At 48.2% G+C, this 26954-nt stretch overlaps 1 protein-coding gene across 2 annotated transcripts in view; it reads right to left on the bottom strand.

The window, feature by feature from the left end:
* Atp9a (ATPase phospholipid transporting 9A (putative)) overlaps positions 1 to 26279 on the bottom strand; it is a 97668-nt gene extending 71389 nt beyond the window's left edge. The window contains exon 1 of one of the 2 annotated variants that reach the window (XM_041670195.1): positions 25934 to 26279. In XM_041670195.1, coding sequence (XP_041526129.1) covers positions 25934 to 26175 — 242 coding nt within the window. In that variant the 5' untranslated portion in view covers positions 26176 to 26279. Of the gene's footprint in view, positions 1 to 16223; positions 16415 to 25933 lie in introns of those variants that run through there. The other variant, XM_041670196.1, reaches the window with a different exon arrangement.
* Between the last annotated feature and the right edge of the window lie 675 nt (positions 26280 to 26954).

Raw genomic sequence — 26954 nt, 5'->3', positions numbered from 1 at the left:
GACAGTCACCGTGCTGGCCATGAGGGGGCATGAGCTGAAGCTGTGTGACCTGAGTGCTAGAAACAAAGCAAGAGGAGACTAGGGAGAGCCGGAGGGATGGACTGGGGAGGGAGGAGATTCCGCTCACAGGCAGCAGACTACTTCACATGTAGAATTCCTGGTAATTCTCCCTCTCCCACAATCCTTCATATCGTATGTAAGAGTTCAGTTTCCAGAGCCCACGGCGAGCTTCCTCCTGAGAGCTGCCCTCAGACCTCTACATTCAGGCCACACTCATACAAACAAATAATAAAATAAACAGGTAAATCAGTAGAAAATACCTGTGGCTCTGTTTCTGTTTTCCTTGGTTTGTGTATGTGTGCTGGACTCATGATCAGTTTTGTTGCCCAGGCTTGACCTGAACTCATGACCCTCCTGCCTCAGCCCACACTTCGCTTTTGTTCTTGTTAATTCATTTGTGACAGGGTCTCATGCATCCTACGATGGCTTCAGACTCACTACATAACTGAGAATGGCACTAAGCTTCTGATCCTCCTGCCTCCGTCTTCCAAGTGCTTGAGATGATTAACGTGTGCCACCACCCCCAGTCTATGTTGTACTGCCGATCCAATGTGGGGCCTCGTGGCTACGCAAGAACTCCCTGGACAATGCTACACCCCAGGCCTGCTGGGGATGCTCTTTAAACCCAAGGGGAAGCCACCTGACACAACCACAACCACAATTTTTTCCAAGACAGGGTTTCTCTGCTTAACAGTCCTGGCTGTTCTGGAACTCAGTTTGCAGACCAGGCTGGCCTTGAACTCAGGGATCTGCCTGCCCTCGCCTCCTGAGTGCTGGGATTAAAGGCAAGGACCACTACCACCAGGCAAAAATAAATAAATAAATGAATGAATGAATGAATAAATGAATGAATAAATAAATAATAACAAACAAAACCTTCTATCCCACATTCTAGATAGACTAGGAGATGGGAGCCTTTTAAGAATGAGAAGCTGGCCAGGTGGTGATAGCACATGGCTTTAATCCCAGCAGTTGGGAAACAAAGACAGGTGGATCTCTGTGAGTTTGAGGTCAGCCTGATTGGTCTACAAAGGGAGTTCCAGGACAGGTTCCAAAGCTACAGAGAAACCCTGTCTCAGAAAAATCAAAAACAACAACAAAAAGAACAAGAAGCTGAAGGACAGACCCAATTCCACAGCGCCTGGGTCCTGTGGGCGGAGTAAGGTTTCAAGGCAAACACACCCAAGTGCCAACTCCAGCCCAGGTAGACAATAATGGTGTGGCTTTTGGGCTCCCATCTCTGATTCCAGCTGGCCTTTGTTAAAAAGAAGGCCTGTCATGCTTAAGAATTTGGAGTTATGTCCATGGTATAGGAGAGTACTTAGCACATAACAGGAATTCAATTAGTCATAGGTTTTCCTTGTTGTGTGTTTGTTTGCTGGAAACAGGATCACTATGTAGCCCTGGCTGGTCTAGACTTACTATGTAGACCAGGCTGGCCTCAAACTCACAGAAATCCCCCTGCCTCTGCCTCCTGAGTGTCTGGACTAAAGCTCTGCACTACCAGGTCTGACTATGGAAAGTCTTTCTTCCTGAGACTTATGTTACATGTGTGCATGTTCTGTTTACCTACATGTATGTAAAAGCACTGTGTGTGTGTGTGTGTGTGTGTGTGTGTGTGTGTGTACCTGATGCCAGCAGAAGCCAGAGAGGGCCCTGGATCCCCTAGAAGGAAGGTTACAAGTGGTTGTGAACTGTCGTGTGGTTGCTGGGAATCAACTCAAGCCCTCCTCAAGAGCAACCAGTGCTCTAAACCTCTGGGCCTTCCTTCTCTCGAGGCCGAATATCTTATAGCTATGCTTCACAACTGAAAAAAAAATTTTTTTAATAAAACAACTTTGTCATTTTCTGAAAACAGCTTTCAACCAGATTAAAACGTAAAGCCAGCAACCAGCAAGACAGCTCAGCAGGTAAAAAGCAGCATTTGAAGCTGAAGCTGAAAACCTTGGAAGCCACCAGGGAGGAAGGACTGACTCCCAAAGGTGGTGCTCCAGCCTGCACATGCACGCCATGGCACAAACATCATCATCACCATAACAGTAAAATTTAGGGACTAGAGAGATGGTCCAGCTGTTAGGAGTATGTGCTTTTCTCACAGAAGACCCAAGTTCAGTTCCCAGAACACTGGACAGCTCATGATGGCCTCTGACTCAAGCTCCAGGGGATCACTGCCTTTTTCTGGCCTCCTCCTGAATCAGTGGTCTCTTTCTCTTCCTCCCTCCCTCCATCACACACGCGCATGCAGACCTATTTAAAAAATAAAGCTGGGCCAGGCAGTGGTGGCGCACACCTTTAATCCCAGCACTCGAGAGGCAGAGACAGGCGGATCTCTGTGAGTTTGAGGCCAGCCTGGTCTACAGAGCGAGTTTCAGAACAGACTCCAAAGCTACAAAGAAACTCTGTCTGGAAAAACAAAAAAGAATAAAAGCTGAGCCAGGCAGGGTAGTGCATATCTTTAATCCCAGCACTTGGGAGGCAGAGGCAAAAGGATCTCTGAGTTTGAGGCCAGCCTGGTCTACATAGCAGGTTCCAGGCCAGTCAAGGCTACATAGAGACCTTGTCATAAAACAAAACAAAAGGTCATCCTGCTGTGGGGCTGGGGGTGTGACCCAATGGCAGAGCACCGTCCAGTGTATGCAAGACAGGAGTTCTAAGCTCAGAACAGCAAGGAAACTGTATGTGCATCTATATATTTATTTATATGTATATGCAAAAATATATGTGGTTTTTAGCAAATGATCACAGTGTTTTCTAAAATAACACAGAAGCAGAGTAACGAGGGCTGATAGGAGCATTAAACCACAGTGCACACACACGTCTGTACATTTGTGTGAATTCGCAGCTAGTCAATGTTTATCATATAAAAATAAGTGATTTATTTTAAAAATGAATTAATTTAAAAATAAATAAGAAGCTGGGGGCATCTCAGTGGCAGAGCTCTTGCATGACATGTATGGGTTTCTAGGTTCTGTTCTTTTTTTTCAGAGTGAGGTTGGGTATTTATTTAGTGGGTTATGGAGGGGAAAGGGAGAAGGGGAGAACAGAGGGGGGGAGAGAGTGAGAAGGGGGGAAGGGGAGAAGTGGAGAGAGACAGAAGCTGCATCTTCAAGAGGGAGACAAAAAAGGGCTAGGTTCTGTTCTTAACATTGCAAAATAAATCTCACCATAGGCTCCCAGTCATTCACTCCCACCATGACGGGTACCAAGTACATCTGACCTGTCTGTATTGATGATTAACTTGCCCCGGGCATTGAGCAGTCCCTCCTGCCTGTACTTCCCCCTTGATCTAGGCCATTTGGTCATAGGTTGTATACTGCCCACAACCAGTACTAGGCACAACGGAAACCTAGAAAGTGCCAGCAACAAGCTGGGCAGTGGTGGCGCATGTTCCAGGACAGGTTCCAAAGCTACAAGAAACTCTGTCTCGAAAAACAAAAACAAACAAACAACAACAACAAAAAAGAAAGTGCCAGCAACAGCCAAGGGTGGCAGTGCAAGCCCGTGTCCCAGCAGATAGGCAGTAGAGTCAGGAGGATCAAGGCTAGCCTAGGCTACACAGTAAATCCAAGGCAGCCTAGGCAACACAGTAAGTTCAAGGCTAGTTGAGGCTACACAAGACCCTGCCTCAAAACAAAACAACAAAAAAGAAATCCATTTACCATGAATACCAAAGCCGTCAACAAAAACATAGTCTAAAGCGGGCAGTGGTGGCACACATCAGGCCAGCATGGTCTACAGAGTGAGTTCCAGGACAGCCAAGGCTACACAGAAAAATCATATTTCAAAAAAACATTTTAAAAAAGCATAGTCTATAAATTTAGAATATGCACGCTCCATGCATACTGATGAACCCTCCAGCCTCTAAGCCACTGTACACAGCTTCCAGCAAACCCTTCTTGTCCATGAGAAACTATTTCCCATAAAATCTAAAATGGGAAGGACAAAGATAGGCTATGGTCCAGAGTTTTGCCATGCCACCCCACTTCAAAGCGCCACCTCCAAGCTCCCAGACTGGCAGCTTCGGAAGGAACCTAAGTAAGGATAGGGGCAGGGCACACACCAGGCTCCCCGCAGTGGTCCTGACCCACCAGCGCCCACCTCCCCCACAGTATAATACTACTCCTATATATCCACGGTGCCAAGTGTCAAGGTCCACGAATGACACACACAATCACCCATTCCTTCTTCACAGCTATGAGCAGCTGCTTGTAATACCAGTCCAGGAAAGCTGAGGCAGGAGGATCACTGCACGTTCATGGGGAAATCATGTCTCAAAAACACACAGAACAGCCAGTGTGGTGACACAAGCCTTTAATCCTAACACCCAGGAGGCAGAGGCAGGGGGATCTCTGTGAGTTCCAGGCCAACTAAAGCTACATGATAATAGTGAGACCAAGTCTCAGAAAACCAAACGGGCTGGAGAGAGGCTCGTGCCGTTGTTAGGGACCGGAGTTCAGTGACTAACAGCAGCACTGTCAGACTGCCCCAGCCTTTTGCAGCTCCAGCCTCTCGGGATCTGACACACCCTCCTGACCTCCCTGGACACCAAGCATGCAGTACACATGCGTACATGAAGGAGAAACACTCACATGAAAATAAAAACAAGTAAAATCCTTTTTTTTTTTTTTAAAATAAAACTCCAAACAACAAGTCCTAGAGGTGTAAACTCAGCCACTTCTCAGAGAGGCACTCACTTGCTCCAGGTCATGGTATAAACAGCGTGGCCCAAACTGAACCACACAGTCTTGTTTGAAAGCGTGGTCTCTGAAGACAGTTGGGCCTTGGGAAATGGCCAGCTCACAATGAACTTTCCTCCTCCTTCTGCTGCTCCCATGGAGACCAGCAGCAAGCCACAGTCACAGCACTGTGGTGCCATGGGCGGGGCCCTGGCACAGAGAAGCCTTAGCAGGGCCATAGGAAAGGTCGCCCAAGCCCTGCAGTCAGGTACTTGCATGCCCATAACCCCAGCACTAGGAGGCTGAGGCAGGAGGATCAGAGTTCAAGGTCATCTTTGGCTGCACACTACCTTCTAAAACAATATAAAGGCCACAGAAATGCTACACCTAATCCCAGGGAGGCTGCACCCAGGAGTCAGGCCAGACAGGACTTGGGCATAAAGCCAGGTCAGTGTACAGGCACCTTCAGCAAGCAGAAGGCTGTCACTGGCACTGCCAGGGACACTGGCCCCTGTCTTCCAACTATGCTACAATCTCCCCTTCCAGGCAAGCCAGACATAACCACACTCAGCCCTTTTATCCACACCAGCTTGTGGTGACAAACTGTCACCCATACCTCCATCCCTGATGGAGACTTTGGGACCAGCCTGGGCTACGTAGTGGAACCCTATCTCAAAAAGATCAGACAAAGCTTGGTTGTACTCATTCAACAAACACATACTGAACGGTTGATCGGTCAGTCTCCTAAGGTCAACCAGCCACAAGTTAAGGTCGCCCAACAGGTCTACAGTGCATTCACATCAATGGCAGCTCAAACACAGGGAAATTAAAGCTTTTGCAGAACCTTCCAGAAACCCACATAAAATATGGACAAATCCCCTTGTCCAAAGACAAGGTTCTCTGAGATGGATTAGCAAGTAGAGGCATTTCCACGAAGCCTGACACTTGTGCAGTCGCAGAACCCGTGAAGGTAGAAGGAGAGAACCAATCCCACAAAGCTGCCCCCTGACCTCCAGAACCCATGAAGGTGGAAGGAGAGAACCAATCCCACAAAGCTGCCCCCTGACCTCCAGAACCCATGAAGGTGGAAGGAGAGAACCAATCCCACAAAGCTGCCCCCTGACCTCCAGAACCCATGAAGGTGGAAGGAGAGAACCAATCCCACAAAGCTGCCCCCTGACCTCCAGAACCCATGAAGGTGGAAGGAGAGAACCAATCCCACAAAGCTGCCCCCTGACCTCCAGAACCCGTGAAGGTGGAAGGAGAGAACCAATCCCACAAAGCTGCCCCCTGACCTCCAGAACCCATGAAGGTAGAAGGAGAGAACCAATCCCACAAAGCTGCCCCCTGACCTCCACATGAGCACTGTGGTACATATCCCCTCTGCCTCCACAACAATAATAACATTTTTATCTATTTATTTAGATAAGGTCTCACTGTGAAGTCTGGGTTGGCCTTGAACTCAGAGATCTGCCTGCCTCTGTCTTCCGAGTACCAGAATTAAAGGCATGTACCACCACACCTAACATATTTAATATATATATATATATATATATATATATACATACATAGTCTGTTTTCGAGACAGGGTTTCTCTGTAGCTTTGGAGCCTATCCTGGAACTTGCTTTGTAGACCAGGCTAGCCTTGAACTCACAGAGATCCACCTGCCTCTGCCTCCCGAGTGCTGGGATTAAAGACATACACTACTGTTGGAGGAAGGCCACTTGTTTGTTCCTGGCTGCTCAGTCCTGAAATAACCACACAGAAACTATATTATTTAAATCACTGCTTGGCCCATTAGCTTTAGCTTCTTATTGGCTAACTCTTACAACTTCATTTAACCCATTTCTATTCATCTGTGCATCACCACGTGGTAGGCAAGGTTCTGGTATGTCTGTTCCTAGCAGTGGCTACATGGCATCTCTTTGACTCAGCCTTCTTTCTCCCAGCATTCAGTTTAGTTTCTCCCCCCGCCCCCCACAGCTCTACTCTACCCTATCACAGGCCAAGGCAGATTCTTTATTCATTAATGGTAATCACAGCATACAGAGGGGAATCCTACATCATATCACCACCACCCAGGTCATATATTTGGTTTTTATTTAATTTAAAAAAATATATAAAGGAAGCCAGACAGTGGTGGCACCCCCTTAAATCCCAGCACTCAGGAGGCAGAGGCAGGCAGATCTCTGTGCATTCAAGGCCAGCCTGGTCTCCAGAATGAGTTCCAGGACAGTCAGGGCTACACAGAGAGAAATCCCTGTCTCAAAAAAACAAAAACAATAACAAAAATACATAAAGGAAAGTTTATCAAGATATCTTCAACATAACAACTATAATTTACAACTCAGCAGTGGTGGTGCAGGCCATTAATCCCAGTATTCAGGAGGCAGACACAGGCAGATCTCTATGAGTTCAAGGCCACCCTGGTCTACAGGGCAAGTTCGAGGACAGTCAGGGCTACAGAGAGAAACCCCGTCTCAAACAAACAAACAAACAAAAACTATAACTTACAATAGTAAAAATGAGTTGCACTGATAAACACACTGACACACTGACTAGCCACTCCCTAGAGACTCCCACTGGAGGGAAACGACAGTGCTGACAGTGGTGACTGAGGCACAGCCTCGGCTCACAGCTGCCACAAGTCCAGTCCTCCACAGAACACACGTGTGCACTCGCTTGTGTGCACGCACAGATTTTTTAAAGGTTGGGCTTTACATGGCTCTAGTGAGCTGCAGCACTGCCAAAGCCCTGGATTCTGACCTGAGCAACTCACAGTGATGATAATACTTTAGCCATGACATCACTAACTTTTCCATAATAGATAATATCACTTTAGTAAGAAAAAAAGTTACTATTTAAAAATCCCACTGGGAGGCTATGAGGTGACCCACAGCTGTAACCTAAGAACCTGTGAGATGAGGACAAGGTGAGGCCAGCCTGGGCTACATGAAGCCCTGCTTTAAAGCACACACACTACTTGGGGTCAGGGAGTTGGGGGTTCTCAGTACAGTTCTGGGGTGTGGTGTAGATCTTCAAGATCCCACAGCTCCTCTGTGGCTTCACCACGCAGGGCTCTCTCTCTCTTTCTTATCAAGGCCCTGGTCCCACAGACTCTCTCCCTAACACCCACTGCTACTCAGAAGGGACATCTCTGACTATGTTCCTAAGGCTCAGCATTGGGTAAGAACTGCTGGCAATCTCGGTTATGCCATAGCTGTGAAACGGCAACTGGGATCGCCAGGGGGGCACCTCAGCCATCAGGCAGATGTGGACTCAGTCTGCGATCTGTGAAGATGCTGGCAACCTGCCTGGATGCCTGGAAACAAGGGCTATAGGATGGGAGTGGGGTGGAAGGTAGGGAAATAAGGAAGAAAGGAAAGGGGGAGAGGAGAAAGGAAATAGGGTGGATGGGAAGCCTGGGAGGCTGGCTGCAGGACACAGCGCTGGGAGACCTCAGGCTAGTTCTCTGAGCACTGCAAGCCTCATTTTCCTGGGGCACCAAGCAGCAGGACCACATACATGTGAGTCCCTGGACAAGCCTTACAGGCAACCTAGGACTGGGGCGCCGACACCAAGACGCCAAGTCCATCCCAGGCTTCCCCAGCCACGGGATGTGTCCCGGTGCACACAAGCTGCTGCCTCCAGGAGCCTGCCTCTGGTGTCCCCAGCGCTGGTGCAGGCAGCCATGGAATCGGTGTGCAGTAAATATTTACGGAGCGCATGAATGCATGAGTCATGGGACTATTTTTACCCTAGTGCTATGCTATAAATTTCAGTTGGCTTTTGGGTGAATGTGCAGAAGGAATAGACTGGAACACCTTGGCTGGCCTTCTTTGCGATGGCGTACAGAACCAGGGAGTATCACTGGGCTGGGCTGCCTTTCCTTCTCCTCAATACTTGCCCCATTTTGTCTCGGCTGTCACTGTGCTTTGGACCATAGAGTTCAGAACCAAAGCTGCAACCAACCTGGGAAAATGCAAAATTCTGCTTCCAAAATCCAGAATCACTGGCATTTTGTTTGTTTGTTTTCTTTTCTTTTCTGTCCCTGGGGCTGGAACTCAAGTTTGGTGCTTGGCTAAGCACATGCTCTACCACTGAGCCACGCCTGCAGCCTCTACAATGCCGTTCAAATGTTATTTGTGCCAGGCATGATGCATGTACGTAACCCCAGCCATGTGAGGCAGAGACAGGAGGACTGCTGTAAATTTGAGGCCAGCCAGGGCTACGCAGTGAGACACTGTCTTAAAAGCAAAGAAAAAAAAAAAAGGCATTTGCTGCAGGGTATGGTGGCTCATGTCTATAATCTTCAATACTCTGGACGCCGAGGCAGGAGGATTACCATAATTTCAAATCCAGCCTGGGAAATGGAATAAGACCCTGTCTTGTAATCAAACCTGAAATGTGGCTTCATCACCAGCCACCATGGGCGGCCCCTGCCACCCATCTCTCTCTACTTCAACTGTATTATGTTTGTTGCTATTGTTACCTGAGTTTGGGGCATTTGTTTATTTATTTGTGATACTGAACTCCAGTCTCTCCCACATGCTAGGGAGGCAAGTGCTACTCCAATACTCCTCTGTGTATGAGGAGGCGTGTGTGCAGAATGTGATGTGAGTGTGTTTGCTGCTGTTCTGTTCCTGAAACAGGGTCTTACTATGTAAATTTGGCTGGCCTTAAACTCATAGAGAGCAACTGCTTCTGCTTCCCAAGTGCTGAGATTATGACTGTTTTCTCTGTTTTTGTTTTTTGAGACAGGGTTTTTTTTTTTTGTGTGTGTGTGTGTGTGTGTGTGTGTGTGGCCCTGTCTGTCTTAGAACTCACTCTGCAGACCAGACTGGCCTTGAGCTCAGAGATCCACCCGTTTCTGCCTCCCTAGTACTGGGATCACAGGTGTGTGCCACTACTGCCCAGCTATTTTTTTTAATTTAAAGACTGAGCCAAGCATGGTGGCACACACCTTTAATCCCAGCACTTGGGAGACAGAGGCAGATGCATCTCTGTGAGTTCGAGGCCAGCCTGGTCTACAAGGCAAGTTTCAGGACATCTAGGGCTATAAAAAAAAAAAAAAAAACCTGCCTCAAAACAAAGCAAAACAAAATTTAAAGATTGATTATATAAAAGCTCAAGTATGCCACATGGTGGTGGAACAGGTAGGTGATATCTCTGAATATGAGGCTAGCCTGATTTACAGAGCGAATTCCCAGAACAGCTAGGGCTACACAGAGAAAACCTGCCTTGAAAAACAAAATAAAACAAAAACAAACATCTAAAGTGTATTCCAAGTCAATTATTTTTTTTTAAAGGGTGAGAATAAGGGCTGAAGAAATGCTCAAAAGTTAAAATCACTGGCTGCTCTTCTAAGTGCTATGGGACAATGATCTTATACCCTGTAAAGATTTGTCACTTGTATTGTTTTAATAAAACGCTGATTGGTCAGTAGCCAGGCAGGAAGTATTGGCAGGGCAACAAGAATTCTGGGAAGAGGAAAGGCTAAGTTTGCAGTCACCAGCCAGACCAAGAGGAAGCAAGATGAGAATGCCTCACTGATAAAGGTACCAAGCCACATGGTTAACAAAGACAAGAATTATGGGCTAATTTAAGATAAAAGAGTTAATAAGAAGCCGGGCGGTTGGTGGCGCACGCCTTTAATCCCAGCACTTGGGAGGCAGAGGCAGGCGGATCTCTGTGAGTTCGAGACCAGCCTGGTCTACAAGAGCTAGTTTCAGGACAGGCTCCAAAACCACAGAGAAACCCTGTCTCGAAAAACCAAAAAAAAAAAAAAAAAAAAAAAAAAAAAAGTCAATAAGAAAGCCTGAGCTAATAGAACAATCAGTTTATAATTAATGTAGGCCTCTGTGTGTTTCTTTGAGACTGAATGACTGTGGCACCAGGAGGGAAAAAAACCTCTGTCAACAAAATGGAGGGCTGAAGAGATGGCTCAGAGGGCTGGAGAGATGGCTCAGAGGATAAGAGCATTGCCTGCTCTTCCAAAGGTCCTGAGTTCAATTCCCAGCAATCACATGGTGGCTCACAACCATCTGTAATGGGGTCTGGTGCCCTCTTCTGGCCTGCAGGCATACACACAGACAGAATATTGTATACATAATAAATAAATAAATAAATAAATAAATAAATATTTTTTAAAAAAACACAAAATGGAACCCCACCTTGGGCGCCAATCTGTTTAGGGAGGCTGCTTGTTTGTTTCCCATCCACCCAGACTCCTGAAATAATCACACAGAAATTATTATTATTATGATTAATTATGATTATGATTATTTTGTTTTTTTTTCAAGACAAGGTTTCTCTGTAGCTTTGGTGCCTGTCCTGCAACTGGCTCTTGTAGACCAGGCTGGCCTCGAACTCACCGAGATCCACCTGCCTCTGCCTCCCAAGTGCTAGAATCAAAGGTGTGCACCACCACCGCCCAGCCTGGAAACTATATTATTTAAATCACTGCTTGGCCAATCACTTAAACATATTGGTAGCTAGCTCTTATATCTTTGATTAACCCATTTCTATTATTTTATGAGACTTGTGGCCTACCAGCAAGCTTCCAGCTGGCAGCTGGCATCTGTCCCCTCTGGTGGCTACATGGCATCTCTCTGACTCCACCTTATTTCTCCCAGCATTCAGTTTAGCTTTCCCCACCTAGCTTTATTCTGTCCTATCACAGGCCAATGCAATTTCTTTATTCATTAACCAACAAAAGCAACACATAAACAGAAGGACTTCCCACATCAAAGACCAGGGACCAGTTTCTAGCACCCACATTGTAGCACCCGCATCCATTCCCGGCTGCCTGGACACAAATCATCACACAGAAACTATATTAATTACAACACTGTTTGGCCAATAGCTTAGGCATATTTCTAGCTAACTCTTACATCTTGAATCAACCCATTTCTACTAATGTGTGTGTCACTACAAGGCTGTGGCCTCCTAGTAAAGTTCTGGCATGTCGTTCTCCTTCAGCAACTACATGGTGTCTCCCTGACTCCGCCTGCTCTCTCTGTCTCTTCCAGCCTGGCTATATTCTGCCCTGCTATTGGCTGAAGCAGCTTTTTTTGTTGACCAATGGTAGTAAAACATATTCATAGCATACAGAGCGGAATCCCACATCACCACATGATGGCTTATAACCGTCTATAACTTCATTTCCAAGGGGATCTGCCTTCCTCCTCTGGCCTTGTAAGTACTACACACATGTGGTACACAGACATACATGTAAGACACTCAGAACATAAAGTAGCTTCATCAATTAAAAAAATAAAAATCAGGTTGAGAACAAACATTTAAATATTCTATACTTTCTCTTTCATTAGCATAAACATCACTCATGGGGTCCAGATCAATACTAAGTCTGAAAACAGACACCACTTCTGGAGAAGGTGGAACTGTTAATGTGACCAAGTCAGCCTAGGTGGCACTGAAAGTCTCTAGCCTGAACTGAGGGTGTGGTTCTGTCAGAAGAGTGACCCAGCATGCTCAAGGACTTAGGTTCCAACTCCAGCACCAGAGAGGTGGCATAGGTCTATAATTCCAGCCCCCAGGAGATGGAAGCAGTATGACCAGAAGTCCATTACTGTTGTGGAGTGACCTATTATACACTGTGAAGATGTGCTGCTCTCATTGGTTTAATAAACACCTAAATGACCAACAGTTAGGCAAGAAGAGGTTAGATGGAACTTGAGGACAGGGAGACAGTGCTGGGATAAAGATGGGCAGAGTTGCCAGGAGACTCGGAGAGAAACAAGATGAGCATGTAAGGCTGAGAAAAGATAAGAAATATGGGTTAAGCTGTAAGAGCTAGTCAGTAGTAAGCCTAAGCAATCAGCTGAGCATTTATTACTAGTAAGCCTCTGTGTGGTTAGTTGGGAGCTGGCTGATGGACAGAAAACTTATGTTTACACATTACATGTCTTACTTTTTTATATTATATTACGTGGGATGGAGAAAGGGACACAGTATCATTAAGGGGGGTGGTCGGAGGGCAACCTGAGGAAGTCGGTTCTCTCCACCCATCATAAGGGTCCTGGGGATCAAACTCAAAACAATCAGGCTTGGCAGCAAACCCTTTCACCTGCTGAGCCATCTCACTAGCCCCTGCAACATACTTATAGGAAGCTCTTAAAGCTGGACTGAACTCAGCATTCGTTTAAAATAACGTTTTATTAATAACAGTGAGGTAGAACTTCTGCCAACATTGCAGCTAGTAGTTCCTATGTGACTTTTCTGTGTTGTAAGAAAGAATAGTAAGTTTAGACATTAAATGATAAAAGTGTGATTTGCTCAATTCTGAAGGCCATTCTGAATCTAAGATCAAATCACTTCTTTGATAGCCTTCCAAATATGGTCACATTCTAAGTTAGGGTTTCTATTTGGGAACATGGAGATGAAGAATACAATATAGCCCACACCACTTCTCAGTACACCCTACTAACAGCTCAACACACCCTGGAGCCACAGAACTGTCGTCCCAGCTACTCAGGAGGCTGAAGCAGAAGGATCACAAGTTCAAAGTCAGCCTCTTCTACAAACTGAACTTAAGGCAAGCCTAGACAATCCAGAGACCCTGTGTTAAAATAAAAGTAAGAAGCCTGGGGCCAGGCAGTGGTGGCGCACACCTTTAGTCCCAGCACTTGGAAGACAGAGGCAGGCAGATCTCTAAGTTCAGGGAAAGCCTGGTCTATAGAGTGAGTTCCAGAACAGCCAGGGCTACACAGAGAAACCCTGTCTCAAAAAACAAAAACAAACAAACAAACAAAAAACAAAAAAAAAAACAAAAGACAGAAGAAGAGGCAGTTTAGAGGCACAGAGCTGGCCTATGTGGATCAGGTGCTAAATTCAATGCCTAAGACTGTAACAACAGAGCAAAATAAAGTCCTTCCGATTCTAAATTAAAAGGCTGATCTCACTGTGGAAAACAATGGTCCAGATGAGAGTCCACAAGGTTTTTTTTTTAATTAATTTATTTATTAAGGATTTCTGCCTCCTCCCCGCCACCGCCTCCCATTTCCCTCCCCCTTCCCCGATCAAGTCCCCCTCCCTCATCAGCTCGAAGAGCAATCAGGGTTCCCTGACCTGTGGGAAGTCCAAGGACCACCCACCTCCATCCAGGTCTAGTAAGGTGAGCATCCAAACTGCCTAGGCTCCCACAAAGCCAATACGTGCAGTAGGATCAAAAACCCATTGCCATTGTTCCTTGAGTTCTCAGCAGTCCTCATTGTCCGCTATGTTCAGCGAGTCCGGTTTTATCCCAGGCTTTTTCAGACCCAGGCCAGCTGGCCTTGGTGAGTTCCCGATAGAACATCCCCATTGTCTCAGTGTGTGGGTGTACCCCTCGTAGTCCTGAGTTCCTTGCTTGTGCTCCCTCTCCTTCTGCTCCTGATTTGGACCTTGAGATTTCTGTCCGGTGCTCCAATGTCACAAGGTTTGATTTGAAGACAGGATGAGGCACTTTAAAAGAACAATAGAAACAAGGGCCGGCCACTCAAAGGGCCTGCTGCATGATCCCGGTAAATGCTGCCCCATTATGGGCCATTTAGCAAAGCCTGGAAGCAATGTTGGCTATCACAGTGAAGGGTGGAATGGTACCAGCATCCAGGAGGTGGAGCCTGGGATGCTAACGCACATTCCCTGAGGATGAGCAAGCAGCAGTCCACCCTGGCCAAGCCTGACTTCATCCATCATCGCCACAACCTGCCCACAGGCCACCTGCTGCCAGACCACTGCTTCCTCCTGGGCGAGCAGCCAAGCCTGGTCTTGGAGACAAGAGAAGAGGCTCTGCGCCTAAGTGGCCACCTTTCCAGCTCTCAGTGAAAGCCTCTCTCCCTGATGCCATCCCTTCCAGTTCCCCCCTCTTAAATCCCTACAATTCTGTTAAGACAGAAATAAAGGCAACATTAAGATTCCCAGCATAGGACTGGAAAAATGGCTCAGGAGTTCAGAGCACTTCCTCCTACCCCAGAGGACTCGGGTTCAATCTCAGCACCCACGTGGCTGCTCACAACCTCCTCGTCACTCCAGCTGAGGGATCGGATGCTGTGTTCGAGCCTCCCAAGACTCCTGCACACAGGCGGTGACACGTAAACTCACGCAGGCATACACATACAGAAGATTAAAATCTTTTAAATAAATAAAAGATTCCCAGCCTGGATGTCGTTTAGGTGGTAAACTGCCTGTCAAGCTGGAAGCCCTGGGGTGCATCCCTAGCAACAAATAAACCAGGTGTGCGAATGCACGCCTGTAATGTAATGCAGGAATCACATGGAGGCAGGACGTCAGGAGTTCAGACTACCCAGGCTACATCCCAGACTGGAGGCTAGGATATCTGAGTCTCTTGTCTCTGACTCTCTTCATATACACACACACAGTCTCACACACACAGACTCAGACACACACACAGTCACACACTGTCTCACACACACACTGTCTCACACAGTCTCTCTCTCACACACACACTCTGTCTCACACACACAGACTCAGACACACACATACACACACAGACTCAGACACACACACACACAATCACACTTCTGTGGATCCTTCGGCAGAACACACTGCCTTTTAGTCTCTGCATCCTTGTAGGACCTGTGGCCCTGAACACTCCATGTCTGGTGGAGCCACTGCCCTGTCACTTGAGCACCTGCCACGGTTCCAGCATCTGGACAGCCTCCGAGCTTGCTTTCAAATGGCCCTTGTTTTCACTTACATTGTAAAAGGAGACTTCCTGCCACCAGTATAGGGAAAACAAATGTCGCTAGGCAAAGACAGAGGAACACATGCATAGCTCAGGGTTTCCCATGGTCCGTCTTTGCGTATCTGTACTGAGTTTATCAATCCACACAAATCACGGAACAGACATTGGTTAATAAAAACTAGCAGTACTCCATAAATACATAAATATTCCATTGGTTATAACCAATCCTTTTTTAAGACAAGGTCTTATGTAGCCATGCCTAGCCTCAAACTCACTGTATAGACAAGGCTGGCCTAGAATTCCTGATCCTCCTGCCTCCACCTCCTCAGTGCTGGGATTATAGGTGTGCACCACCTGCCTGGTTAAAACTCTTTCTTTCAAAACTAAACCGAAGCTGAATGTGGTGGCACACACCTTTAATCTTAGCAGCTGGGAAACAGAGGCCGGTGAATTTCTGAGTTCAAGGCCAGCCTGGACTCCACAGTGTATATCTCACCCCGCCCCCCGCCAAGGGCTGAGGAGACCCTGTTTCAAAACAAACAGCACACAAACACCAAAGTCTACTTCACTTGGAGTGGAAGGCACTTCCTGCCCATGACTGAGCTCCAATAGACACAAAGAGAACTTGGAGTTCTGAGAGCAGCCGAAGGTCCAAACCCAGGCTGCTCAGCACCCGCCTCCTTGCAACTGTGGCTCAGGTCAACGTCAAGCTGCAGCAGCTCCTCTCCTTAGGGACTGGCACCAAGGACATCCCCTTACCCCTCCCCCAGGGCCCTACCTGGGCTGGCAATCACACATCCTCTGGTCTCCACAGGGACAGGCGCATCGGGTCTTGAGTGGCAGAGGGCAGGACTCTGTGACTGGCAGCGGATGGTACAAGAGGAGCTGGCAGAGGGCACCCAGATTACTTCCTGATGGCCTACCACCAAGACTTCTTCCCACTGTGTGTACGTAAGAACGCACAGAGCCCTTGCAGAGACTTCACCGGAATGGGAGAAGGCCACGGGAAGGGACAGTGGCTCCTCGGCACCTCACCCAGCAGCAGACTCCTCCCCAAACACACCCTTGAATACTGGGCAGGACAGCCACCCCTCTTGACACTGAACAAAGGAGCGTATTGAAGACATTGTGGGTGTGACGGCTACCAGCTGGAATCCCAACACTCATGAGCTTTGCAGCTTGAGGCGAGCCTGGGCTACAAGAGACCCTGTCTCAAAAAAAAAAAAAAGCCAAAACACTGGCTGGAGAGACATCCCAGTGGTTAAAGAGAGAGAGCGTTGGCAAATGTGTTGGGCTCACCACCGCCTGTAATTCCATCTCCAAGGTTTCTCTGTAGGTGCCTGTGCACATGTGAGCATGTGTGCGCACGCGCGCACACACATATACACACACACACACACACACACACACACACCTAAAAAGAAAACAAACCTTTACAAAGAAAAACCCTCTGCGTGGGTGGTACCCACCTACAACCTTTAGTCCAAGCACCTGGGAGGCAGAGGCAGCTTGGTCTTGATAGTGATTTCCAGGTCAGCCAGGGCTACCTGGTGGGGGAAAAAAGGAAGGGGAGGAACAAGGGAAGGAGGGAGGGAGGAGGGAGAAAGGAAGAGAAGAAGGACCCAAAACCAAAACAACATAAAACAAACAACAACAGCAAAAATAACAATAAGCTAGTTAAATATGTATATTTTTATTCTAGAACTCACTCTGTAGACCAGGCTGTTCTCGAACTCTGAGGTCCGCCTGCCTCTGCCTCCCAAGTGCTGGGATCAAAGGTGTGTGCCACCACTGCCTGGCTCTTTTATTTAGCTTTGGGTTTGTTTGTTTTAATACAGCGGTTTTTAAAATGCATTATGTCTTTAAATAGTGTCAAGCTTGGGGCTGGAGAGATGGCTCAGTGGTTAAGAGCAGTGTCTGCTCTTCCAGAGGTCCTGAGTTCAATTCCCGGCAACCACATGGTGGCTCACAACCATCTGTAATGAGGTCTGGTGCCCTCTTCTGGCCTGCAGACGTACACACAGACAGAATACTGTATCATAATAAATAAATATTTTTTAAAAAAAGTGTCAAGCTCAATGCTGGGGGTGTGGTTCAGCTGGTAGAGTGCTCGGCTAGCATGCACAAGTCCCTGAGTTTTAGCTTCAGCACAGCTTAAATGGGTTCCCGTGGTGAATGCCTGTAATCCCAATGTTTCAACATAGCAATGGGAGAATTGGGAATTCAAGGCCATCCTTGGCTACATAACAAGCTCAAAACCAAACTGGGCTACGGAGAACCTATCTCAAACAAACAATCAAACAAAACCCACAGAAAAAACTTCTCTCTGAGGGGCGAGGGACAGAGCTGTGCAAAGGCCTCTGGACACCTGCAGGCTGGGCCACAGTTCTCCCCTGGTCAGGGTTGTCTGAGACCTCACCTCTGCCTTGACTATAAATACCCACCCTTTCCATAAACATCCAAGGCCACTGAGCTGGTGAACGAGGCTGCTTTAGGACACCTCTTGGGTCTTAAATAAACATTTGTCACCCCCACCACAGTGAGCTGAAAACAGGCGGTTTGAATCTCTCTGCTCTCCAGTAGCCTGGGCCTACAGACACCCTGAAACACTCACCCACAGCAAAGGCCCCATCTAGACACCAGCAGCACCACAAGAATGGGCAGCCCCGGAGAGAACACCCAAACTCTCTTGGCTTCAATTTGTGGCTGCAGTCAACTTCCAAGGTATCATCATGAGTGGCTCACATGATGCAAACCTACCCGCTTAGGCCCTGGAGGTCCGGAGCCCACAATGGGTCAAATGGGAACTAAAGTCAGCGCCTATGCTGCATTCCTGATGGTTTCAGAGACAGTCACCATCTGTCTTTTAAAGGCCTCCCACCCCCCGGTTGTGGTGGCGCACGCCGGTAGGATTTGCTGAAGGAGGCAGAGGCAGGAGGATCACGAGTTCGAGGCCAGCCTGGGCTACACATTTTGAAAAAAATAAAAATAAAAAAAATAAAGGCCTTCCACCCCAAGCAAGCAACTCCTGGCCCCTTGTTACAAGATAGCTACACGCATCTTTTTCTTTTTTATTTAATTTTAAGTTAAAGTTTTTCTCTAAATTACTGTCTTGCTTACATTTCTGTTGCTGTGACAAACACCTTGACCAGAGTAACCTACAAAAGTAAGCATTTGTCCGGGCAGTGGTTGCGCAGCCTTTAATCCCAGCACTCAGGAGACAGAGGCAGGCGGATCTCTGTGAGTTGGAAGTCAGCCTGATCTACAGAGTGAGTTCCAGGATAGCCAGAGCTACACAGAGAAACCCTGTCTTGAGAAAAAGAAAAGAAAGAGAAAAAGCATTTGATTTGTACCAAGGTGCATGCACGAGAGGAAGTCATAGGGCAGTCGGGAGTCAGTTCTCTCCGTCTGTCACGTGGGTCACAGGACTCAAACTCAGGTGCTCAGGCTCGGCAGCAGGTGCCTGAGCCATCTCACTGGCCCCTCTGTCTTAGTTAGGGTTTCTACTGTTGTGACGAAACATCATGATCAAAGCATCTTGGGGAGGAAGAGTTTATTTGGTTTACACTTCCAGATCATCACCAAAGGAACTCAAGTAGGGCAGGATCCTGGAAGCAGGAGCTGATGCAGAGGTCATGGAGGGGTAGTGCTTACTGACTTACTATGAATGCTTGTTCAGCCTCCTTTCTTAGAGAACCCAGGACCACCAGTTCAGGGATGGCATCACCCACAATGGCTGGGCCCACCTCCTCAATCATTAACAAAATATCTTACAGCCGGATCTTACGGCGGCATTTTCTCAGTTGAGGCTCCCTCCACTCGGATAACACTAGTTTATGTTAACATAAAAATTAGCCAGCACTCCCTCGCTTGCTTTTATATTTGAGTTTATTTTAAATTGTGTGTATGTGTATTCGTCTGAGGACATGCACACACAGTGCAGGGGTCTGTGGAAGCCAGAGGCATGGGAGCCGCAATCACGGGCCATTGTGAGCCATCTGGAAACTGAACTCTGGTCCTCTGAAAGAGCAACACCCTTAACTTCTACACCATGTCTCCAGCCCCACCACACCCCCTTTCTTTTCTGAAAAGGGTCTCACATGGCCCAGCCTACAATATAGACGAGATGACAAACTCCTGATTCTCCTGTCTGAACTCTCTGAGTACTCAGGTGGCAGACATGTACCCAAACCCATTTTCTGAGACAAGGAATCTTAAACCTATAGTCTGGCCTAATCTAGAACTCACTAAATAGTTGAAGATAACCTTGGATTTAACCTCCTGCCTCTGTCTCCCAGAGGCCTATGATTACTGACATTCTCCATCGTATCTGGTTTTATATGGTGCTAGGACTGAACCCAAGGCCCCACCCCCCATATGATAGGAAAACATTCTACCAGTGAGTCAATCCTCAGCTGTTCGATTTTTCAAATACAAAAATACTGCGTTAGAATATACATACACACACACACAATGTGAGATTCCCCTCTGTATGCTATATTTTATTACCATTGGTTAATAAAGAAGCTGTTTCAGCCAATGGCTTAGTAGAGTAAAGCCAGGTGGCAAATCTGAACAGAGATATATAGAGTAGGCAGAGTCAAGGAGACGTCATGTAGCTGCCAAAGGAGAAAGACACAGCCAGAACCTTTTCCGGTTAAGTCTCAGCCTCGTGGCAATACACAGATGAATAGAAATTGATTAATTTAAGATGTGAGAGTTATTACGTATAAGAAGCCTGAGCTAATAATTATTTAATTGCAGTGATGTAATTAATATAGTTTCCGTGTGATTATTGGGGGGGGGCGGTCTGCGTGGCTGGGAAATGAACACAGTCTCCGCTTACACACACATACATAAAATACACATATACTTATATCATGAGCTCTTCTTTTTAACCCAGTTCATACCCAGAACATAAACAGAAAAGGGAAAATGGTGTAGGAGGTCCTTCTGTATTTGTGTTGCTTTCATTGGTTTAATAAAGAAACTGCCTTGGCTTTGATAGGGCAAAACTTAAGATAGGCGCGGAAGAGAGAATAGAATGCTGGAACAAAGGGCAGTGTGGCAGATGCCATGATTCTCCTGCCCAAGATGGACACTGGTTAGACTCATGCTGGTAAGTCACAGTCAAGTGGCAATACACATTAATGGAGATGGGTTAAACTAATATGTGAGAGTTAGCCAATAAGGGGCTGGAGATAATGGGCCAGGCAGTATTTGAATGAATACTGTTTTCTTTTTTTAATATTTATTTATTTATTTATCATGTATACAATATTCTGTCTGTGTGTATGCTTGCAAGGCAGAAGAGGGCACCAGACCTCATTACAGATGGTTGTGAGCCACCATGTGGTTGCTGGGAATTGAACTCAGGACCTTAGGAAGAGCAGGCAATGCTCTTAACCTCTGAGCCATCTCTCCAGCCCATTAATACAGTTTTCTGTGTGATTATTTCAGGGGTTAAGCTAGCCGGGCTGCGCTCCTCTTACTACACAGGAGTCCACGCTCCTTGGCCTTCCTACAGTCTCACACGTGGTCTTCTCTCTGATGGAACACATTTATATATCAACAATGAAGTCACATATTTCTAAATTCCCCACCATCGAAGACCCTCTCCTCTCAAAAGAACACCTGATACGCTGGGGATACAACTCAGTTTGAGGCTGCTTGCTCAGCAGGCAGAAGGCCTGGACTCCGTTCCCAGCACCGTTAACTGGGTGTGGTGGCGCACACCTTTAATCCCAGCACTAAAGAGCCAGAGGATCAGATCTCTGTGATTTCAAGACCAGCTTGGCCTACACAGTAAGAGTCTGTCTCAAGGCCGGGCGGTGGTGGCGCACGCCTTTAATCCCAGCACTCGGGAGGCAGAGGCAGGCGGATCTCTGTGAGTTCGAGACCAGCCTGGTCTACAAGAGCTAGTTCCAGGACAGGCTCCAAAACCACAGAGAAACCCTGTCTCGAAAAACCAAAAAAAAAAAAAAAAGAGTCTGTCTCAAAATAATAAATATCAGAAGAGTCTCCTGAACATCCCACACCAGCGTAAACATCATGCAAACACCTGTGTGCTACCATCTAATCCAGGCAACACCTGAGGTCTACTGAGGCTTCTGGTCAGAATCTTTGCATGGGTTAAGTCTCAGATCCAAGAATACATTTTGTTTTGTTTTGGTTTGATTAGTTGGTGTTTGGTTTTTCAAGACAGGGTTTCTCTGAGCAATAGCTCTGACTGTCCTGGAACTTGCTTTGTAGACCAGGCTGGCCCCAAATTCACAGAGATCTGTCTGCCTCCTGAATGCCAGGATTACAGGCAAGTGCTACCACTGCCCAGTTTAATTTTTGTTATCTCCACTTTAAAGATGAATGAAATCTATGGGCCGGAGAGAGATGATCCAGTGGTAAGAGCGCTGGCTGTTCTTGCAGAGGACCAGGGTTCAATTCCCAGCACCCACATGGTAGCTCACAACTGTCTCTAATGCCAAGTCCCGGGGGATCCAACACCCTCCTCCTCTAGCCTCTACAAGAACTGCGCACACGTGGTACACAGACATACATGAAGGCAAATACTCATATACATAAAATAAAAATAAAAACATGCTGGGTGGTGGAACACGCCTTTAATCCCAGCACTCCTGCAACAGAGGTGGGCAAATCTGAGTTCAAGGCCAGCCTGGTCTATAGAGTGAGTTCCAAGACTGGTTCCACAGTTAATGGGAAAGCCTGTCTTGAAAAATCAAAATAAACAAACAAACATATACCATCTCAAAATAAAATAAAGGGAAAAAAAGATGAAAAACCTAGTCCTGGAGAATTTAAGGCAGTTTCCCCACGATTACACAGCTGGGAAGTGGCCATGAACCCACCTCCTAGACTTCAGTCCAGGTGTCTAGCGATATTTGACCTAGAAGGGAATGCCGCTCAACCAGAAGTCAAGGCAATGAAGTCATCAAATGGTTTCCAGACACGTGGTGCAAATGCCTGTTGTCTGACTAGACCATTTCAACAGCCTTGCCCTTCTGAGAACGTGTTAACAGTGAGAGGATGCCTCTGGGGCCAATGGGAGCCTCAGCAAGCAACATCTCTACAACCTGCTACCTTGTTTTTGTTTGAGACAAGGTCTCGTGTAGCCCAGTCTGGCCTCAAACTCAAAAACACTGGGCCATCTCTCTGGCCCCAACCACACTTTCATAGGGATTAGCACAGGCCTAGCAGAAATGGGCCCATGGCTACACATCAACTTCCTCTCTGCTGATCCCGCTGCCCATGATTCAGGAAGACCTTCTGTCTCCATGTATCCCAGTATTCCAAATACCTAAATTCTCACTAGCTCAGTAGGTAAGAGCACTGGCTGCTCTTGCAGAGGACCAGGGTTCAATTTCCAGCACCCACATGGTGGCTCACAACTGTCCGTAACTCCAACTAAATTCTGATGCCATCTCCTGGCCCCCACAGGCACTGTACCCGCATGGCACACATATATATAGGCATATAGACTCATAGAATGAAAAATATAAATCTGAAAAATTCCTGAGATCTGACTGGCCTGGAACTCACAAAGATCTGCCTGCCTTTGCCTTGTGAATGCTAGGCTAAAAAAGAAAAATAAATAAATCTTTACAAAAATCCTCCCTGTAACATTACCACTCTCCACAACGCAGGCTACATGTGGGAAACACACGCCAGCACAGGCCTTCCAGAACCAGGGAAAAATCCACGTTACTCAAGGATGTGAATGAACTCTACAGCCTAGGATCCCACACTTTGTTTTAAATAATTTTTTTTAATGTACATTGGTGTTTTACCTGCATGTATGTCTGTGTGAGGGTGTTGGATCCCCTGGAACTGGAGTTACAAACAGTTGTGAGCTGGCCTGTGGTTGCAGGGAATTGAACCCGAGTCCTCTGGAAGAGTAGCCAGTGCTCTCAATCACTAAGCCATCTCTCTAGCCCCTCAAGTAGAACTCTTTAATGATTATTTATCTGGGAGACTAGAGAGAGGTCTTGGTGGTTAAGAGCACTAACTGCTCTTCTAGAGGTCCCAGATTCAATCCCCAGCACCCAAGCGGTGGCGCAAAGCTATCATTAACTCCAGTTCCAGGGGATCTAATGCCCTCTTCTGGCCGCTGAGAGCACTGCATACACATAGTGCACATACATACATGCAGACACAACACCCATACATGTAAAATAAAAATAATCTTTATTTTTTATTTGTGCATGTGTGTATGTGTGTGGGTGCATGTACAAATGTTTTTCCTGCATGTATGTATGAGCACCAGATGAGTGCCTAGTGGCCACAAAAGTCAGGAAAAGACTTCAGATCCCCTGGAACTGTAGTAATGTATGAATAGTTGTGAGCCACTATGTAGGTGATTGGAATCCCACCTAGTTTCTCGACAAGAGCAGCAAGTGCTCTTAACTACTAAGTCATCTCTCCAGGCCTGAAATCAGTCTTTAAATAACAAAATAAAAACAATTTGTGTATATAGGTCAGAGGAACACCAAGTACACACACAGAAGTCAGGGGACAGCCTGCTGGAGCGGGTTCTCTTCGCCCACCTGTAGGTCACAGGGGTCAAGCTCAGGCCACCAGGTTTGGCAGTAAAGGCCTCTTCCTTCTGTACCACTTTCACTGGGTCTCACTATGTAGCCCTGGCTGGTCTGGAACTCACTACATAGACCAGTCTGGACTCAAACTCACAAGAGACCCACTTGCTTCTGCCTCTGCTGGGGTTATGGACATGTGCCACCCTATCCAACTGATTTTTTTGTTTTGTTTTGTTTTTTAGAGACAAGGTTTCTCTGTGTAGCCCTGACTGTCCTGCACCTCACTCTGTAAACCAGGCTGGTTTCACGCTCATAGAGATCTGCCTACCTCTGCCTCCCAAGTGCACCACCACTGCCCAGCTCAACTGATTTTTTAAATATAAAATAACCTGCCCTACTCCCTCTGGACCTCTGAAAATCAGAGCATATTTCTATCCTGTGCACTATGACTCAAATTACTGTTCAAATTCTTCTGTTATACGCCCGCCCAGGGCTTCTCAACAAGCACTTTCATTTAAAAGGTAGGGGACCTTCGGAAAGACAAAAAAGTCAGGCCTGGTGGCAGAGAGTTGCCATCCCAGCTAATCTACAAGGGTAGCTGAGGCAAAAGGACCTCAAGTTTTAAGTCCCTCCTGGGCTCAGAATGCATTCACGACATAGAGGAGAATTTCAGTGAGACTCCAACTCCAATAAAAGACACAAGAGGCTGAGGATTCAGCGGCCTGTTAGAGCTGAACCCAGACCAACCGGCTGAGAGAGAAACAAAGACATACAGACAGCCTCCACAGTGGGCGCGGGACGGCTAGCGGGTATCGGAACTGAGGGTGCTCAGGCACCCACAGAAGGTCCCACAGCATTCCCTCCCAACAGGATGTACATACTACCTAAAGATCACACCAGACCAGGGAGGGCATGCTGACGTGTTCTGGACACAGTCAATTTCCATTCTTCACGTTTCATTAATCAGCAGGTGGCTGCATCTGGGAACACAGTGGCCACTGTACAGACCCCAGATCCTCACTTCAAAGTCTTAAAAGGACATTACGTTTTTCCCAGGGGAACCCCCTGCGCCGGCCCAGTCAGGAAGCCCACACCTAGTAGGCAGATCTTGTCTAAGGCAGGTTTTAGCCCAGCACCAGAACAAATCAATCAAGGCACTTACAGTCTGCTAATCTAATTCATTAAAATATTAATTGCAGCGCTCTAACGAACTGTCTTCATAAAAACACACATTTGCGGGGGCTAGGGGGATGGGGCTCAGTGATTGAGCGACTGCCTAGCAGCTCGAGGACCTGGGTTTGATCCCTAGCACCACCAAAAGCCAAAACAATAAGAAAGCCAACAGTCACACACACACACACACACACACACACACACACACACCCGCAGGAAGTGTGGGGCAGGACACACACACACACACACACACACCCGCAGGAAGTGTGGGGCAGGAAGTATAGGAACCCTGTTCCAGCACCTTCCCGCTCCCATCCCCACCCCCATCCCTGGTCCTTCCGTTTCCGTTTCCCACTCCGTAAAATTGAATAAGGCCTCAGGGAAGCCAGGCACAAAGGCCCACAAGATGGCAGCTGGCATCTCGCCTCATTACACTGACACCTGGTCAGCAGCCCCACCCAGCTCCGGCGTCCGGGGGGCGGAGGAGCCACCGGGAACCCCGGGAAAGACGGGAGGCCCCGCCCAGCCCCATCGGCTCACCTGCGCGGCCCTAGAAACGCACCTCCCAGGTCCCACCCCCAGGGGCTCTGATTGGCGGTCGAGCCTCAGCCTGGGACTCTGCATTCTCGCCAGAGCGACCCTTGTCCCCTCGGGATCGGCCCCGCCCCGGCCGGCTGCCAGCCCCGGGGGGTCCCCCGCGTCCCAGGATCGGCTCTCCAGGCCTACGGCAGGTGTCCCCCCGCCACCTCCCGGCAGCTCGGCCACTCACCCCGCGCGCGGCCTGCTGTCCACCCGCTTCTTGTGGCGCACCGGCTGCAGCGGGATGCTGTCCGTCATGTCGCCGCCCGCCGCGCCCCCTGCACTCCCCGCGGCCTCCGCGCCACCCCGGGGCAAGGGGAGGAGGCGCCGGCAGCGGGCGGGCCGGGCCCGCAGCGCAGGGGCGAGGTCGCGAGCGCCGGGCCACGCGCGGAGCCGCCCGCGCGGCCCGACCGACGGACACGGCCGCACCATGGGCCCCGCTCCGCGCTGAGCCCACGCGCGCGCCCGCAGCCCGGGGCCGCCGCAGTGTCTCCGCCCCGGCCCGCCGTGCCGCGCGCCCACCCGGCCACGCGCGCCCACCCGACCGCGCGCGCACACGCGCGCCCCGCCGCACTCACCCCACCCCGGGCATTCTCTCCAGCTCGCTCCGAGCCGTGTGCACACACCCCGCCCCGCTCACCCCACCTCCACGCCGCGGACACCGACACACACAGCCTGCCTCCTCCTCTACTGGCTTCACCCGGCGGCTCGCACTCGGGTCTCCCGAGTCTCGGGCCCGCGGGGGCAGGGGATGTACAGGTTTCCAGATTCCCACACGCCGTCTTGCACCACCCACGCCCCTCTCTCCACCTGCCTTCCTGCAATCACACAGACTTAAAGCTGTGCCTTCTTCACCCAAACATCCTTAGACATTACTGTAGGGGGCAGATCTCTAGACACAGTCCTGCTCTACCATGATCGCCTGCACAGGGCCTGCGTGTGTCGTCTGTCTGTCTAAAAGGTTATTGTGAAAATGAGAAAACTCAGGGCTGCAGAGATAGGCTCTGCTCGACCCACCTGCAGCTTGGGCCCCAGAGGATCCCAAACCCTTTTCTGGCTGCCAGAGAACCTGCACATACGTGGCATACACTCACGCAGGCATATGCTAGTTAAAAAAAATAATAATAAAAACAAACCTTCCAAAAATTAGCATGTAGAAGCCAGAATTGGTGATGCATTCCTTTAATTCCAGGACTTGGGAGGCAGAGGCA

The sequence above is a fragment of the Microtus oregoni genome, unplaced genomic scaffold (genome assembly GCF_018167655.1).
Source record: "Microtus oregoni isolate MIOR12 unplaced genomic scaffold, Mior012 000020F_ref0000438, whole genome shotgun sequence".
Classification (NCBI taxonomy): Eukaryota; Metazoa; Chordata; class Mammalia; order Rodentia; family Cricetidae; genus Microtus; species Microtus oregoni.
This window is presented reverse-complemented; position numbering and strand designations above follow the sequence as displayed.